General features: G+C 39.4%; 1 protein-coding gene across 1 annotated transcript in view; it reads right to left on the bottom strand.

Annotated features, from left to right (window-relative positions):
* gucy1a2 (guanylate cyclase 1, soluble, alpha 2) overlaps positions 1 to 18,906 on the bottom strand; it is a 57,951-nt gene that overhangs the window by 21,057 nt on the left and 17,988 nt on the right. Inside the window, exon 4 of the mRNA XM_022195913.2 lies at positions 11,867 to 12,768. Within this exon, the coding sequence (XP_022051605.1) occupies positions 11,867 to 12,768 (902 nt within the window). The remainder of the gene's footprint in view (positions 1 to 11,866; positions 12,769 to 18,906) is intronic.

Below are 18,906 nucleotides of genomic sequence, written 5' to 3'. Positions count from 1 at the left end.
TTTTTACTAATCTAATCACTGTCCCTTCTATGATTTGTCTCTACATGAATATCAATGCAAAGATTGAGTCAAGTAATTGAGGACTGACTGAAAAAGATGTTGATGTTTTCAATATAAACGCATTTTCCACTATCCTGCTCCATTCTAACTCTCTATAAACATCTCATAGTCATACTGAGGCAACAGCTGTACATTTGGTTGAATTCACAAGCAAAGAATTCAACTAAATGCTTGAATATACACAAATAAATAAATATACACACGTACACAATGCAAGAGAGTAGATTACTGTGATTTAGTTGACACTTTGAATTTGACTAGGAAAGGTCTAACGGTATAATGAAGATATAATTCATGCTGAGCTGTATGGAAAAAGCCTGTCAAATGTTTAGAAACTGGTGCCCTGGTTATTAATTAGACAGTCACCATTATAATGTCACTGGTTTGACTCACACAGTCCATCCAAAGGTTCTCAAACAATAAACACCCAAATACCTTCAACATCTATGATCATATTCACATATTGTGTCTTTGAATGTTAAATATTTGAGCAGGCATAAGACTAATTGTGCACACCAATCAGTCAGATACAGAAATGTATGTCCAAAGTTGATTTTTTAATTTAGGATGAACACCAGCAAGGCGCACAGATTCATGAACAACCGCAGCATTACAGTCAACAGTATCTGCAAAACGTCAGTGGCACTCTGTTTCACTGGTGTCTTGACATTTTGCTCACGAGCACTTATACACGATGACAAACGTGTGCAGGATCTGCTAAATGTCCTTAACGCAGGTGTGAGGAGTATAAACAAAACAAACTGCAGCTGATTCCTTGCAGAAGAGAGGGACAGAAACAAACATGGGTGGCAGATTACCCAAGGAGATGTTGAGGAAGGACATCACTGCCCTTTTGAACATGACTCTTGGTTGTGTCATGGTGCTAACTACCTCTGCTTGAGGCCGTGTGGACGAGCCACTCTTCTTGATTCCTCTCTCTCCCCCTCAGTCCTTGTCCCTATTTCTTCCTTTTCTTTAGTTTCTATTTTTCTTCTCCCTCCATCTTCACCTGTCTTTAATTCCCATCTGGCTCTCTCTCTCTCTATGCTCTTCACTCAGTCTCTTCCTTTCCCTTCATCTCTCTCTCTCTCTCTCTCCGTAGTGTCAGATAGATTATTCCGCCAGTGAGCACACTGCAGCCCTGTTTTATTTATAGCACAAGGCTCTCCGAGGTCTGCATAATACATACAGTCTACATCTACACACACGCACACAGTATTTCCCAACACACACATCCAAGAGGGAGACAAATGTACTGCCTCTGAATGTCTGTTCTTCAGAAATATCTATAAACATGCATGCAAACATATATGCACATATGCAGTCTACAATCACCAGGTCTGAGTTCAAGACACAGCCATCCCTTCATAAGAGTCGGTTAACAAGAACTGCTAATTGATTTGATTTTGTATTTTAGTAAGCACGGTTATTCTACACTACCATAAATGCATATATGCCTTACATGTGCACACGTGTTGTATTGGAGTTTCAGAAACAAAACACAAGTACATTCTTAAATGTATGTGCACAGAAAATCATATGCCCACGTGAACATACGTCAGCCTGAGCTGCTGTTTCCAAAGGTTGTGTCTGGCCGAGTGGGAGGGGCCACATGCTTTACATACTAACAACCATCTCCATGGAGACTGTAAAATCAGCAAAGCCAAATACAAAATGAATAATGCACTCAAATGCTTCTTGTATAAATATACTATTCTCTGTCTTGTCTATTTCTACTCAGTCTTTAAATGCTTATCTGAACGTCTGCCTGTTCCATGTATTAGAAAGACCACAGGATTAGAGATGCTTGTTCTTTAAATCAAAAGGGAATTCAAGCAAAGCTCATACGTAGATCTCCCACATTAAAGAAAAATGTCAGTTAATTACTTTTTGTAGTTTTGGTCATAATTTCTAAGAGCATTGCACTCCAAGTAATTGCTGAGATCTGAAAACACAGCATGTTGCTGGAGTAAAGTCTAATTGGACAAGATACAGGTCACAGTTTCACAGTTCACCTTCAGTTAAGCACTTCCAGAGATCTCAGCAATAAGCTTGGAGAGTATAATTATTAGTTATTAGTGACAATGATATCACAATAACAAGTAACATAAGATCCAGGAAGATCCCTGTGCTCATAAGAACTGTTATTCTTTACATTCCTTTCAGTTACACAGGAGAAACTGATTACTTTGAGATGTAAATTATACGCAGCAAGACACCTCATGTTTATTGTGCGTTCAGTGTGTACATCTGACGGAAAAATAAATGGGACATTTTGTGGATTCAGACAGTTACAGCTACAGGATATGTACTTTTAATTAGAGACGTATGATAAATCTGTGGCCGATACATTACTGCCCAATATGCAAGAAAATTAAATTACCGTTACTGTTCTGATAATGGAATTTCAGCCGATAATTACATCTGATAATGTGCAGCACGGCTGCAGACAAGAGACGCCACTCATTGTGATTCTTTGCATCACTGTTTTTCTCTCCTCAACTCTGCAGTCTGTGTTGCTGACTGTTGTGCACAACCACACACACACACACACACACACACACACACACACACACACACACACACACACACACACACACAAGCGTGACTTCTTACTCAACTGAAAGATGACAAAACTTGTCATCCTCTAGCCCCCCCAAAAAAATAAAAAACGCCAGAAAGTGTGGAGCAGTACAAGACATTTTTCACATTCATCACAATATTGTAAAGTTACTTCAACGCTTTCTGTGCCTACAGATGCTCATCACAAGAGGTGAGATAAGGCAATCTTTTCTATCCCCAAGGTGCAATTTGCCCTGCAGTCCACAGCAAACACACAGCCGTAAATAATCACCACACAGACACTAAACCACACAAAAAAAACACATGGCACAAGTAAGGAAGGAAGTACAGTCTGTTTAAGCACATGTACTAAAAAATGGATTTATTTTCCTCTTCAAATTTTTGCATTTGCAGGACTATTATCAATTATCTTATTGCTATCAGCCACAACAAACAATAATTAGCTATCTTAACCAGAGCTGCGGTGTGGTTTCAGCATGACCAAATAAAAAAATCTAGCATTTGCACGTTGCTATTCCCATGAAAACTGCTCGGTGCGCTTGACAAGCCCCGACTAAGACGATGTCTAATCAAGTAAATATTAAAAAGCTCTCAAGGTAAAGCCAAGGTCACCACATTACATCCAGACGTAGCCAGTTTCCTGTGCACAGTGTAATGTCTCAGATGTGGGCTGCCCTGCATCAGCAGACAGTCGCCAGAAACTTCATCAAGCAGAGCTGGTATAAGCTTCTGCAGTGACTGCAAGAAGACAAGATTCACGGCTGGTTTTGTTTTCCGTTTACTGATCTGCTGTTGTGTTTTCTGGTTACGGTTTCAGGGCTTTGCTGTTGCACAACTATTACACAATTTCTCCTCTAACAACTGTTTTTGTTGCTTTGTTATTCATGTACAGTAGGTATAATTATACCAGTGTCTCACCACCTTACTCTCAGTATCTGTCTCTGTTCTTCTGTCACTCCTATTTTCTGTCTTACTCCGTAACAAACTCACACACACATGTACATGCGCACACACACACACACATACACACATCCCTGGAGGCAGTTGCGTTGGCCTAGTTGTGCGTCTCTGTTTAACTCAGCACTCTCTTCTGCTTCTGTCTGCATCTCTGTCATCACGGCACAGAGAGAAAGAAGAGGTGAGTGAACTGTGAGGAGGGAAGGCAAAAGAAACACAGTGGTTAGGAAAGAAAACAACACAGATAGAGGGGAACGGGGAGGAGAGATGAGGACAGAGGATGAACTAAAAAGGGAAGAGAGTGAGAGGAAAATTACAAAAAAAATAAAATAAAAATAGGACCATTGCAGGAAAAAGCTGGAGAACTACAAGGAAAGTAAAATACACGGAAAGGAAAGATGAAAGCAAGATGCTGCAGTAAATACTTGATCAAAGTTTGGGGAAAGAGAAGCTACAGAAGGCATTAAAGAGAATTAAAAAGACATAAAACTGTAAGATGAGGTCAGTATGTTTTGTCCTAGTCCAAAATTCCACTGAGATTAATTTTGTAGCAGGATGTTACACATTTGCACTGCACCCTTGTCAAGGTCACTGCATCGTTAGCAACAGGAAAAATATTCTTTCAAGGTTGTTCTGCACCTGTATCTCTGAAAATTCCTCACAGACAAGCAGTGCTATACTGCTAAGACTGTAAGACAACATGTAAGGATTGAAAATGGTTTGTATGAAGCGCTTTTGTGGTAAAAAGAAATCTTGTTCATAGTTTTTGTCCCTAGCAACGTCTTCAAAGAATAAACAACAAACAGTACCTGAACTAGTAATTACCACAAGTATTTAATTCATTTAAAGCCAGATTTAAGTCTTACCAATAATAACCAACAGCATTAACAGTTTTACTTTTCAGCAGTTTGCAACATCAGTTTTAGTATTAGGTGTAACATTTTATTCTCATATGCAATATTTTATTTCCACGTACAATACAGTCCATGGAATGTGCAATATTTAAATTTTTGGGTAGAATATTTCAATTCCATGTGTGATATTCCTTATTGCCTGGATGTAATTGCTAAAATTATGTTTCATTTTACTACTCTAGTCTTATTTTAGTTTACTTATTTTATTTCAGTAATGCATCATCTACTAAGGACTGAATTTATTCTAGTTTTATATAATTTTGTTTTTTTCTAAGAAATTTTTAACACAATAATTTCCTCAGCTAAATTTTGTCTGATCGTATCTTAAAAATAGATTTAAAGTGGATTTTTTCCTTTCTTTTTGCTTGTGAGACAAGCCTGCTTTTTAACCACTAGATGTACATCAAATGCATAAAGATCAAAACTATGTCTACACAAGTATCTGTGTATTATATGTGACTAATCAAAATAATCTCTAAAGAAATCCATAATAACCGGTGGTATTATTACATAGCGGCTGCAGCATTTACAGGCACAATGCTTTTCCAAGCCTTAACAGATCTGCAGGGAATTAATCTTTCTTGTTAGGAATCCAGTGGGGGGGTTTTCTCAATCAATTTCACTGATGCAAACTTGTACTTTAGATAAGCTTTGTGACTTGCCTTTCTCACGTCTTACTCCTCTGTGTGCCTATTTCTGCTTTTTATGCAGCGTTGTTGCTCCTTATAATAGCATGGCCAGCAGCACACACTGACATTCACATTTTACATATTGAGATTATCGAAATGCACAGATTTAGGTTGCTATCACCACAGGCAACAGGGAGCCGGCAGTACATGAAGAATGAGAGGAGGGAGGGGGGAAGGAGAGAAAAAAATGCAGAGGCAGAAAAGAGAAGGGGGCAGGATGGAGATAGTGAAACCAGTGGAGAATGAGAAGCACTGGACTTGACAAATGGAAAAGAGGTACGAGAGGAGAGAGATTGGGAGAAGGATAGCAGGAGGTGGAACAGACAGCTAATGGATTGTCTTTTGTGAGCAGATTCTGGCATGTCAACAGACTCTCATTTGCATGAACAGGCACTGAGCAGCAAAGAGTCAATGAGTCAGCCTCGCTCTCACGCACAAGCACACGCACTTGTAGCCTTGATAAACACATTGCAAAAAAAAAAAAACAGAAAAACTTTTGCATGGATTGCACTCTTACCTTAAAATGAAACATTCAGTAAAAGTCTCACAATGCTGGTATCACATTGCAAAATTACACCTATAAGATAATTCATTTTACGTTTTTATATGAAAGGTGATGCGAGTCTCAGAGTGTGCAGGGCCTACAAGCAATGGAAACAGTAACACCGACAAGCCAAAGTGCATTTGAAGTAGAAGGCAAATTAACTTTTTGGTGCTGGAAAAATAAAACAACCAAAATAAATCAGATTTTCCTTCAACTTTAGCATTTGGTCTGTTTGACTGAGAATCTACAGACAATAAAGACAAAGTTTTAAAGAACCTGACTAAAAGTAGCCAGTTGTATTGTCTGTTTAAAATGTGCAGGAATAAAATCCTTGTCCCTTAACAAATTACAATCAGTCCAAATAAGACTGAAATTATGGTTTAGATGAAAAAAAGAACCCTTCGCAAATTCAGTGGATGTTAAAGTAAAGTGAGTCCTCTTTCGGCAAGTTAGAAATTACATCAGCTTTATCCATTTATTTCACTGAGACCAGAAATTTGGCAAAGTAGTTTTATGATTCTTTTATTATCGCTTTCATGTAGAGAGAATGAATCACTCATTTCAGCATCATATGTTTAAATTACTGTTGGGAAGGTAATTTTACATCACAGACAACTAGCTGCCTTGCTAAAAAAAAAGTATAAGTAATGCAGCTACTACATCATCAAAGCAATGCAACCTATCACATTTGATTACTTTTTGATTACTCAACTAACAGATATTGCCATTTAGCAATACATTTAAACCAGGCAGTATGAACCTCACACTGATAGCAGCCAAGATTTTGATAATATTGCCGGTCAGTTATTAATACAACTTGAATTAAGATTGGCTATCTTTTGTGTTTTGTCACCAGGACAAATCACAAGTACTTAGATAACAATCAAAACATTCAGCCTGCAGTAAAAGAGAAAATGACACCTTAACCTCAAATCAAGACTGCTTTCTACACCATGCTGATTGGTTCACATTGTACAGATCCACTTTTCTGATTCTGTAAAGAAAACATTGCTGAAGTGAAATGCATTCTCACCCAATGACAAGGCCACCTACCTTGGAGAGAGAGGTAGGCTGGTCGCAGGCATGGCACACTCATACTTAGAGCGATGCTTATCGATTTGAATGGTACACAAGAGGCGGTACATAATCAAATGAAAGAGTCAATCAAAAACAATGTCCAACATTTGAGCACGTACTGCCAGATGAATGGAGCCTTTCTAGATGAACAGACAGCTCCTCGTTAGCCGTCCTACGCTTGATGGTGTTGCAGTGAAATCTGTAACATCCCAGATCTTACTGCCTGCCGCTACCTCTTGATACCTCTTAATTTCTGACTACTATGATCAAGTTCCTTCCAAATTAAATGAAGAAAAACTCAAACTACTGCACAATCTAATGAAGTATGCTTGAGAAATCTCTGCTATTAACTCACTATAATGAATCTTTCCGTAACAGAAGACACCGTGGAGAACATTACCCACTATTATAGTGATAGTTTATAATATCTCACATACAGCTGCCCTTAGGACCAAAGTTTCAGTGAGGATAACATTAAAGGTGACTTTTTGAGGTTTCACAGAGGAAGCTGTATCAAGCCATAAATCACACTTCTGTTCTCAAAGACTAAAAATGTTTCTGCTGTGTTCATTGCTTGTGATGCTTTCTCCCAGTCTGTCTGCTTTTTTGCTCCTTTTCCTTTGAACTTTCATTCACCCTGTTTTCTAAACTTGTCAATAGCACACAGAGACACAGAGGGCAGTAATTTTCAAAGCTTTCTCGGCCGAACAAACAAACCGTCACGGCAGTGATTTATCTACCTCAGATCAAAGGTGGTGTTAATGTCAAGATTTTCTTTGTACTCAGGCACACAGGTGCAAACATAATGCACACAAACAAACCTCATCCAAACCCTCAACAGATTCAATACAGTAGCATTTGCTAAATAACAAGTATGACATTGCAGATTTGAACATCCTGGTAGTTCTTTAAGTATGTACTCACTGGCCTTCACAAACCTTCTTTCTCCAAAGTCTCACTTATTAACTAACCTACTATATGACATTTTCTATAGCATGTAGCAGGGCTAAATATCATCTGAATGCTCAAAACATGTCTTTTTGTAAATAACTTCTGAAAATCGACTAAAGCCAAAAACAACTGCTGGTCTTTACACACACTGTTCACTAAGACTTACACTGACTCATCTCAACCAGAATTCTCACTCTTTGACCCAAAGAGTCTGGGAACTTTGAATATTTGTAACAATAGCATCACTACTGTGGAGGCAGGTGTGGTGATTCATGGATCCTCTTATTCATCCTATTATTATTTGTAAGAGAAAGAAAATATCAGCATCCAAGTAAATCCAGTCTGTTCACAGCGTGGCACGAGCAAGCGTTTTCAAAATGTATGTTTAGCTTTCTAAAATGGGATAGGCTAAGTCACAAAAAATTGACGCTACATTGTGTATTATATCTGGCAAACACCACTGTTAGAGGAGTGCCTTTGACAGTGCATCGTGCTTACACCCCCCTTTGTGTGGACTACAGTGTTCACACTAAGCAGAGACACAGAGAGAGGTGCAATGTGACCTTTTCAGTAGGTCTTTGAATGTCTCTTGCACGGCCCATATCCCTGGGCAAAGTGACGAAAGAAGTCAAACTGAAAATCCACTACAGGCCACTGGAACACACACACAGAGCAGCAGTGGGGAGTGACGCCTCTTTACCTTGGCCTGTCGCCTTCTTTTGCTGCCCTTTCTAGTGAAAATGTCAGCCCATCCTTCTCTTGCTCCCTCTATTTTTTCTGCTCCTATACCCAGGTGACACAGGATTTATAGGGCAAAAATTAAGAACAACTATGTCTGCGCAGCCTGTTCCACAAACACATACTTTAAAGTGTCCAGCCGGTATTTGGAGTTTGGAGGCAGTGTCTAATTTAAATTCCAAGAATGGCAGATGTTGACCACAGCTATACTGCTTCTAAAACATATATTTTTGCAAAAGTACCTTTTTTATGAAAAAAATGTGGATGATTACAAGGTCACTGCATACAGCTCTAATACTAATGCAATAATCTACATACATTGCTTTTTTTTTTTAGAAATAACTGTGGAATGCCCATTTTTGACAAATATTTTGAAATAAATGTATCGTCTGAATGCATTACAGGGATAAAACAAAAAAAAAGCTGGGAATACGTGAAGAGAAATAGAAAAGCTTTTTGAGGAGAAAGACAGACCTTTGCAAGCAGTACAGAGGGAGAAAAAATAGGAGAGTGAATTTATAAGAGACACTAGCAGGGAGAAGATGAAAGCTACGGAGGAGATGTGCTGTAGTGGCACTCAAGATCTCACTGTGAAGGAGGAGATCCTGCTGCTCCCCCTAAGATATGTGGAATGTGGACATAGTAGTGTGTTGTCTGTATGTGCCTCTAAATACATATATGCATGGAGGACATGGGGACCGACGTCACTGAGTCTCCTTTTTACGTGAATGCACTGAACCACTGGTTGGGCTTATCAAATAAGAGCAAGACCAAAAGTACTTAATTACATCCAATGCTTAACACAGAGATTTACATTAATTTACCAAACATTTTTCAAGTAAGAAGTCTAACCCTAACATGAACATTTTAACCCCTTGATGCCTATTGTCGCAAATTTGTGACATACTACTTTCATTCAGAGTGCTACTGAGATAGCATATCCATTGCCCCAATGCAGTTTTCTGCATATTGAATACGTATCTAGGAACTTTTTGCAAGCACTGGTTTCTTGTCGGACCGGTCGGAGTGGGATTTAAATTATTATACATCTTTTATTATTGTTATATATCTGTTCTATGTGTAACAGACAAATTAACAATCTCCACTTAATTTAGCATCAGCTGGAAAGCAAAAACACAAATAATATATTTTTTTATATAATTGTGAATAGGGCTGCACAGTAGTGTAGTGGTTAGCACTTTCACCTTGCAGCAAGAAGATCCCCGGTTCAAATCCCGGCCTGGGTCTGGGATCTTTCTGCATGGAGTTTGCATGTTCTCCCTGTGCATGCGTGGGTTTTCTCCGGGTACTCCGGCTTCCTCCCACAGTCCAAAAACATGCTGAGGTTAATTGGTTACTCTAAATTGTCCGTAGGTGTGAATGTGAGTGTGATTGTGTGTCTGTATATGTAGCCCTGTGACAGACTGGTGACCTGTCCAGGGTGTCCCCTGCCTTCACCCGAGTCAGCTGGGATAGACTCCAGCACCCCCCATGACCCTAGTGAGGATAAAGCGGTGGATAGAGAATGGATGGATGGATGAATAATTGTAAATAAACTCAGACATCAAGAGGTTAAAAAATGCATTTCAGACAAGAATATTAGTCCCTTACAGCATATGCTTAAATACAGCATCTAATTTATACAGATGTGTTGCGTTCTGTAATCCTTTGAATATTAAACATATTCTGGACTGCATGGACATGACATAAATTAAAATGAAGCAGCAGCACATCCCAATCCAGAACTGGAACAAATGACACAATGTGCAAATACTTATTGTCTCAGTAACTATGTAAACTAGATATTTTATTGACAGTTCTTCCCCCCCTGAGTGCAAACGTTCCACCAAAACAAGTTCCCCCAGCACCATTTAGCAGGGACACTGTTCCTACAGCCTGGGCTTGGGACTGACCATTACTGTGAATAGTTTAAAGAAACACAAACATCCCAGAGTGTTTTTTTAACCCACAGTATGATAATCGCTTTAGTTATACCATTCTGCACTGATACAGTTGTGGAGATATATCCGACAACGTGGGATTTTCTCATAGAAATCCTTACTACATGTGGCTCACTTACAATGAACCACCTGTTACACAAGATATCCTGAAAGATAGTGAAGAAGAGGCAAAGAATGAAAAAAAATTGTATGAAACAATTTTGAAGAGCGCGTGATTTCCAAATAACAACACGCATCACTTGTGTTGATAACAACTTTGCAATGCCTGAGAAAAGATTTTTCTGTACCATTTATTCGCCTCAGTCAGCGTATTTTCTCAATAACAGTTCTTTTAGTTCAGGATGAACCGGTACAGATTTGGAACTGAAATGATCAGAAACTATCTTATACCTTTTTTAGTATCTCACAGAGTACACATCTGACCTAATGACCCGCAACAACGGTATTTTTCTGTTCACATTTTTGAGGTTTCAACTCAAGCTCAAGACATATACGCCGCCCACCTGTACACAACTACACAGACACACACAGCACAGCATCGTGACTGCACTGATCAATCCTTTCTCTGTCAGTTTTGTTTAGCATCAGGGTGTTTGGTGTTGTCACTGACAGCCTGCGGAGACTGCCCAATCAATAAAGAACTGGATATAGCACACAACCCCAAATGATTAATTGTTTCTGGGAAACTGGAACAAATTCAAACCTCACTGCTGCCATGCACCCACATCGCAGGCTTGGAGGTGGTGTGGTGATGTGATGCTCTGGCATTCAGTGGCACCAACCCATTTGCTTGTCTACTTGATACACCCAAATTTTAATAGTTGTTCACAACATTGCTGCCCGCCCTACAGGACTAAGAAGTCCAGAGAATAATTCAGATATTGAACTTGAGTAAAGTCTGACACTGAACTCTGGCTAGATTGAGAAGACAGTCAGTGGGTCAACATTCAGTTTGCAGCTAACCATGGCCTTCTTGCATTGATATAATTCAAATGAAACACTGGAAATTCTCATATGATAACATAACAGCACAGAGATGATAACATTTTTCACAGTACTGAAAGTTCCATGCTTTACCATCACAGTTTGTATTCCACTCAGCAGGATGAACACGTATCAGTATGACCATTTTTTGGCAATGCTCACTCTAATAATAGAATATGTCATGCATTCCAAGAGTATAACACTTTAATGTGTTTTAATAATCTGTAGATGGCAGTGGACAAACCATACATGTTTATAGGATAAAATCACTACTGAGTTTGGTCTTACACATGAAGGATTAGAAAAATGAATTAACAGCCTTTTAATTAAGAATTTAAAACTGGGATTCAGTTTTCTAGAAGTTACTATTTCAGCACCAATGTGATTATTTATATGTGACAGCTTTACCTTCTCCTTTGTGCCAGTCTGAGTGGTGTCAGGCCTGGTGCGGATAGTAAATGGGGATGCAAGCCTCAGCAGGATTCCTTGGAATGAAGGATCCATCTTGGGTGAGACAATCTCGAAACAGTCCCTGAATGAGAGACTCCGGAGAGGCTCAATACGCGTCTGTCTCCTCAGTCCTTCCCCAAGCTGCAGTAGCTCCATGCGAGGCCCCAGGACGAGGTGAAATGGAAAGGCACGGCAAAACGTGGCCAGACCAATGCGAAGATCACTGGGGTTGGTGGAGAGTGAGGGAGGAGGCCGTTTAGTGCTCACAGAACCAGCATTCGAGAGGGAAGGAGGGCATGTTTCCTGGATTTGGAAGGAGAGGCAAACGGTGGGAACAGAGGTTGGAAAAGGTGACGGAGGCGATGGGGACGAGGAGGGCGAGGCGGTGGGGGATGCAGTCGGAGTGGGGGTAGTGGAGTCACAATCTGTGTGTTCTGTATCTTCATTGGGCAACAAGGGAGTTAGAGGTGGCACCTCCTCCACCTCAACTTCTGAATGAAAGATCCGTTTGGCAACAGCTGTGATCAACCCCGGCATGACCAATCCGACAACCGGGGCAGGGTTAAAACAATGAAGAAGCAACACCTTCCCTCTTCCATTTCTTTCCCCTTGATCTCCAACTTTTTCCAATTTTCTTCTCCCTTTCTCTTCCTCGTGGGGATCCTTGCACTGGAAGGAGGGGCTCTCAGATGAAGCACGGCGTCCTGTGGAGGTGCGAATGTGTTCCAAAATGGCGTCAAAACCATTAAAGAAATCCTGGAGGTTGCCGCCTACAGCCCGAAGTACTCGTTCATTTTCTTCAAAGCAGAGGCCAAAGAACTCCTCTCCAAAATGCTCTCGCAGCTCACAAAATGGTATTCCTGAACAAGAGGAGATACGAAAAACAATGTCAGTGATGCTGTTTTTTTAAGGACACAGAGAAATTATTAGCAAATTCAAAGGAACGTAGAAAAAAATGCAGATTTGCATCCTGATTCACTCTATTGAACTATAATTTCTGAATGAAGAAATTTGCAGTTGAACAATTTCACACATAGGGGAGAATAATTTCCTGTTACAGCAGCATTTTATATGAAGCCTAATGTCACCTCTGCTCCATGAAATGCTTACGCCAAGATTTAAAGTAAGCAAAACTAATTTTAAGCATGTCAACCAAAGAAAATTTGAGTTCAGAGTAATCAAACATCAAAGGCTTGCTAAAATGATGAATATTAATAAGATAAAATAATCACATCGCACGCCTACTGACTGAACGATAAGAAAAAAATAGGATTAAAGGATTATAGAAAAAAATAAACTGACATTTATTAAAAACAAAAACTGACACCACAAACTACACTAAAAATAGCAATATTCTAAAGTTATGGAAGAAGAAAAAAATGATTTGAAAAGCGTAAACAATGACAGAAAAAGGCTCAAGAGCACAGAGCTGCAGAAAGAGAAATCTGTAAACAAAGCAGAAATGAGTCGAGTTCTCACTTCTAAAATACAGTTATTATCAGTCAAATTAGCATTAAGAGACATTTTCTGTGTACTAACATGTGACAGAGTCAGCATTTCTACAGACACATTTGTACAGTTGACTGTGACATACATAAACCTCACAGAGGACATTGTGTTGTTCTTTGGCTGGTGGTGTACAGCAGGTGTCCAAACATAGAAACTAAAATGACTACTGAGCCAAATACTGTTTAAAAAAAACAACAAAAAAAACCCCAAAAAACTCAGTTTTTCTCAAAGACAGATTTCTTGCAATGCAAAGATCAAAAAATGAACTCATAAACTAAGATATGTTTGCCAAACTACGGGGGTGGAGAGTGAGCCGATTCATCAAGTAGAGCTTTGAATTGATCAGCTGTTCACCATCTCATTTACATTCTGTTGTTCCTCTGTTGCAATGAGCTTTGAGCAGCAAGCGGAAGTATAAAATTACATTATAGTGACCAAAAAAAGTCGTCTTCATACGATGACTCAGTCTTTACAACAAATACTGTGGACATCAAACGGGAGCTTGGAGAACCTGCACTGGTGGTAAGGCTTCCTGGGCATCTCTTAGTGGAGACATTTCAGTTACTTCCAACTGGGAGGCGATCCCTGGGCAGATCCCAAACAATATGCAGGGATTAGATATCCCATCTGGCTAGGGAACACCTCAGGATTCCCCAGGAAGAGTTGGACAATGTCTTTGTGGTGAGGAATGTCTGGTGTACTTGTTTAGCACGCTGCCACCATGATTTGCACCAAAATAAATGGCATAAATGGATGAAAGTAATTAGTACCTTGTAACTACACTTTACTCACAGATTGGGGGATTGATCTAGGTGCTAACTGGGTAAGAAGCTACTGCCTTTTAAAGCAGGCACTACAGTTCCACAACAGTTGCAATCACAATTATTCAACCCTGCAAAATGTGTAAGAGTTTACAAGTTCAGTGTTTTCTGATGACCTAGAATGTTTGCTTGTAACACATATATGTAAAAACCCACCTATGCAATTCAAGAAAGTACAGCAAAGAATATAAGAAGAGACAAAAGGAGGTAAAGCAGCTGTCTCAAAAGCTGAGAGAAGAAATTGTTTGATTTAATCAAAAAGGCAAGGGTTTATAAAAAGATTTCAGAGACACTTTAGGCTCCAAGACACGCTTTTGGCAGCATCACACTCAGGCTTAAGACTTATAGTTCATCACAGCTTTCTTGCGTATGAAAGTAAGAGCAAAAACAGAGAAGAAAAACCTTGTATCACTGCCAAAGACTTGCAGGAGGGCATGATGAAGGCAAGAACAAAAGTATCAGTACAGAGTATGAAAAGAACACTAAATCAGCGAGACTTCATGCCTAGAGACCTCAGCACACTCCATTCTTGACCAAAAAGCACATACAGGTTACCATGAATTTCAAAGGACAAAATGGACAGACCTATTCTGTGAGTCTACACACATGGACAAAATTGGTGGTACCCCTCAGTTAAAGAAGGAAAAACCCACAATTCTCACTGAAATCACTTGAAACTCACAAAAGTAACAATAAATAAAAATTTATTGAAAATTAAATAATCAAAAACAGCCATTACTGTGAGCACCACGAAATGTTTTTCGTGTTGCTCACAACGAAACCCGCTGTGGTAATCACATCTGAAAGTGGTTTATACCGGCGGATTCATGACGATCTAAGCTGTCCATCGGCGTATACTGCTTGTGTGTTCGCGTTTGCGGCCGTCGGACATTCTTTAAATTCCTATGCAAATTGGTAAGTGTACCACCGGGTTATGGTTAGGTTATGGTTAGTGACGATGTCATGCAAAATATAGCGTTGGATTCGCCACGGTTTTACTTTAAAAATATAATATACCTATTCGTTTGAAATACGTTCTGAGTGGCACGAAAAGTCCGCCGTTTAAAATACATTGGTGTGCATTTCGTGGTGAGCGGCACGAAAAATATGACGAAATCGTGTTGGTGCGCACGAAACCGAAACAAAAAATTACGTGACAGTTTCACGAATCCTCCTGAGATCGGGCTGAATATTGTGTAGCTATAGCACAAAAACAACTCTGACCCCCCCAAGCAACCCAGTCTCACATCAAATTGTGACATAGTCACGTTTGTCCACAATGCAAAACGTTACAATCTCACAATTTTGGCCTGAAAATTGTGAGATGCTCACGTTTTTTCCCGCAATTCTTTTCTATGGGTCTGACGAAGGGTCATGTGACTGCTTGCTGCAGGCTTCTCAAAATGAAAACATGGCGGCTATTCCTTTTATTTTCCGTGGAAAATGCATTATTTTAAGATAGTTTGGACAGAAAAAAACATTTTGATGACATTTTTAGCGAGAAATATATATAACACTTTCACATTATCCATTCAGTTATTGGAAATGATCTGTGGTTTGGTTTGTTTTTACGCTGAATTTCACTTCACGGCATTAAATTGTGACAGTGTCACATTTTGTGCGTTATGCTGGTTGAGTAGGACGCTGCCAAAAACGAAAACAAGCGGTGTGTTTATTTTTGTATTGTTCCATTGTGTAATTTTTTGACTTGTTAAATCATTTATGTAACGCTTGGTGATTACTGCTAGTTACTGAGATGTCTTCCCCGGCCTTTCATTAGTTGACGCGCTTCGCTCCCTTGTTAACAAGTTGCATTTCAATGATCCACAAGTCGCTCGTTGTCAATGCAAACAACCGTATTTATTTCCATGAACGTGCTTTTGTTTATTTGTTGAGCTCATCCATACACCAGTCAGCGCACAGCGATCTAAAAACTTTATTCCTGCCCACAACAAGATCCCCCTCTCTTTCTTTAGCCCGTGGAAGCGTCCATAGCAACCACCATAGCAACGGTGGGAAAGGTAACAATTCCACTCCGAGACGTGAAAGATTCATCGTAATAACAAACCAGAGATCATACACAAGAACTGAACGAATATTGTGAAATTAAAATGTATATTTTTTGGTGTCGCTGTAATGCCTGAGGCTTTGCTGCTGTCCGCTTTCTGACCGTGGTCGGCAAAATACAGGGGAGAACGACGTGCAGAACCTGCTGCACCTTTCTTCTTCGGTGGTGTCTGTGTAAAACAATGTCCAACATGCAAACAGCACACCTAGCGCCATGAAGCACAAAATGCAGGTGTAAATCAATGACATCTTACAATTACAATGTCCTGTCTTTTAACTAATAAAGACACATATATAAAGAACTTTACATCAGTTTGTTTGTTTGTTTGTTTTATTAAGATCCCCTATTAGCTTTTGCAAAGCAGCAGCTATTCTTCCTGGGGTCTTCATAATTTCATTTGTGACAACACCAAAAAGCAACATGTACACAAAATACATACAAATCAAATTACAAAATACATAAACAATACATACAAAAATACACGTATACAATACAAATAACATACATATACAAAACCTGTACTAACCAAAAGCATACAACACATAATACTCCCACCTTAAATTATAAAAATAAACTTTTCTTCTTCAAAGATACCATGACCTAACAGTAATAATTAAAGAATAATCTACCTCAGAAACCAACCATAACATAAATCACATAAACAGTGACATTACAGTCACTACATTTATGTTTAAGATTTAATTTAATGAATGATTGTGTTTTACAAATTTCTATTCCCAAGCAACCCACTAAACTAATAACTAAAATTTTGTGCTACATAATGCTCTTTTAGTTTAATTTTAAAGTTTTCAATATTCCCCATTTTTGAGAAAATCCAGATGTTATCACTCGCTCCCGAAAAAAGCATCATTTTTTAAAAAATATTTTGGATTTCGATTAATTAGACAATGAACAAATTGACGTAATTTCCTGGTGGGTGTGTTTATGCAGCCTATTAAACACTTTTTTCCCCATGAAATAAAGTACAATCCATACATCATGGTCCGGTGTTCATTGTTTGTTTTGTTCACTGACATAGTGCAATAAAGTTTTGTTTTTTAAACCATCCAGTACCGTAATGAATATTGAATGAATATGGCATCTTGCTTACATCTCTAATTAAGGAGCAAGAAATTTACTGACGTTGATTTATGATTCAAGACAAGCAGAGGACACACTGTGTGCACCTTTAATGTCCAAAAGGCCAATTAAGGTCAAAATCTCACAGATTCTTTGACCGATTTGGACCAACCTGCACATGTTTGATATTGGGTCCTAAAGCAATACTGGTGTACGTTTTCAGACCACCAGGACCTACAACGGCAAAATAGGAGCAAAGAAGACACTGGAACAGGGGCCTTTGTTAAAATGAATGAGAAACAGTGTGAGAACATCAATCAAAGTGCACCAAAGTGCATAAAGTCATAGAACAGGGTGTGCTGAATGCTCTGGGAGCAAGTCTGCAGTGAAAACACCTTTGAAGGGGTCAAGGGTCACTAAATCTGAAGACTTCAAATGAAGGAGACATTTTGTGCAACATATCAAGTATCATAAAAGTCATTCCCAGTGGAATTCAAGTCTGATATTGTGTGGGACTATTCAGAGCAGTCACATGAAGCACCGTACCTGTTTTCAAGGGTCGAGCTCCATGGGAACCTGCTTTTTTCAGCAGTGAGGCCCGCTAGTAGTGATGAAGCCTGAGGCCTTCAAACATGTAAAAATCATTCCTGCTCGGTCATTTTTGGGTCTAGTGACACCAAATCGGACACGCTCCTACTAGACCACCTCCTGACCTTGCATTTTTTTTTCAGAGAGTTAGCTCAAAAGGGGCCCGACCACGGTCCTGTTTCTGACTCTACGGTTAACCCTTTCATGTCCAAATGCTTCAAAACGGGCTAAAAAGGTCAAAATCTCACACATTCCTTAACCAATTTGGACCAAACTGCACAGGTTCTAGATATAGAGGCTAATGTGAATGCTCATGCACGTTTCAGACCTCCAGGGGCCCTGAAGAAGGAATGATGGCCAAAAAAACACGTTTTTCAATAGTTGTCCCTCTTTTGCTCTCATTTCTCTTCTGTAACACTCAGAGAGCTGAAACCTGGGATCTGGTACCTCTGAAACATTTAAAATCTAAATCCACTGGAACTGTTTTGCTAGCCCCTCCCAAACCGGAAGTAGCTCCAGGAATGACCTAGAGACTTGTGCTTCAAATCAATTGTTCACCAAGGTCACTTAAATCACCCCTAAAAGTTTCAGCTCATTTGATGCAAAAATTACTAATTTATGGTGCTTCAATGTCCAAAAATGTGACATTTTGACCCTGCGCCAGGGGTCACAGGAAGGTCATAGAGACTCCAAACCACCACAGTTCAGCTCCAAATATAGCCTAGTATAACATAGTAAAAGATCAGCCCCAGGGTCCCACTAGAAAAATCTGACCAAGTGTTCATGTTGGAAAATCAGGTCTTGTTAGACTTATTGACCCTGAGAGCCTTCTGCCAGTGGAATTTGACCCTCACCCTCATTTTTTACCCGAACGGGACAAAATTTTAACCACAAGTACTAGGGCCCCCTGTGAGTCGGTATACACAATATCA

The sequence above is a fragment of the Acanthochromis polyacanthus genome, chromosome 13, assembly GCF_021347895.1.
Source record: "Acanthochromis polyacanthus isolate Apoly-LR-REF ecotype Palm Island chromosome 13, KAUST_Apoly_ChrSc, whole genome shotgun sequence".
Taxonomy (NCBI): Eukaryota; Metazoa; Chordata; class Actinopteri; family Pomacentridae; genus Acanthochromis; species Acanthochromis polyacanthus.
This window is presented reverse-complemented; position numbering and strand designations above follow the sequence as displayed.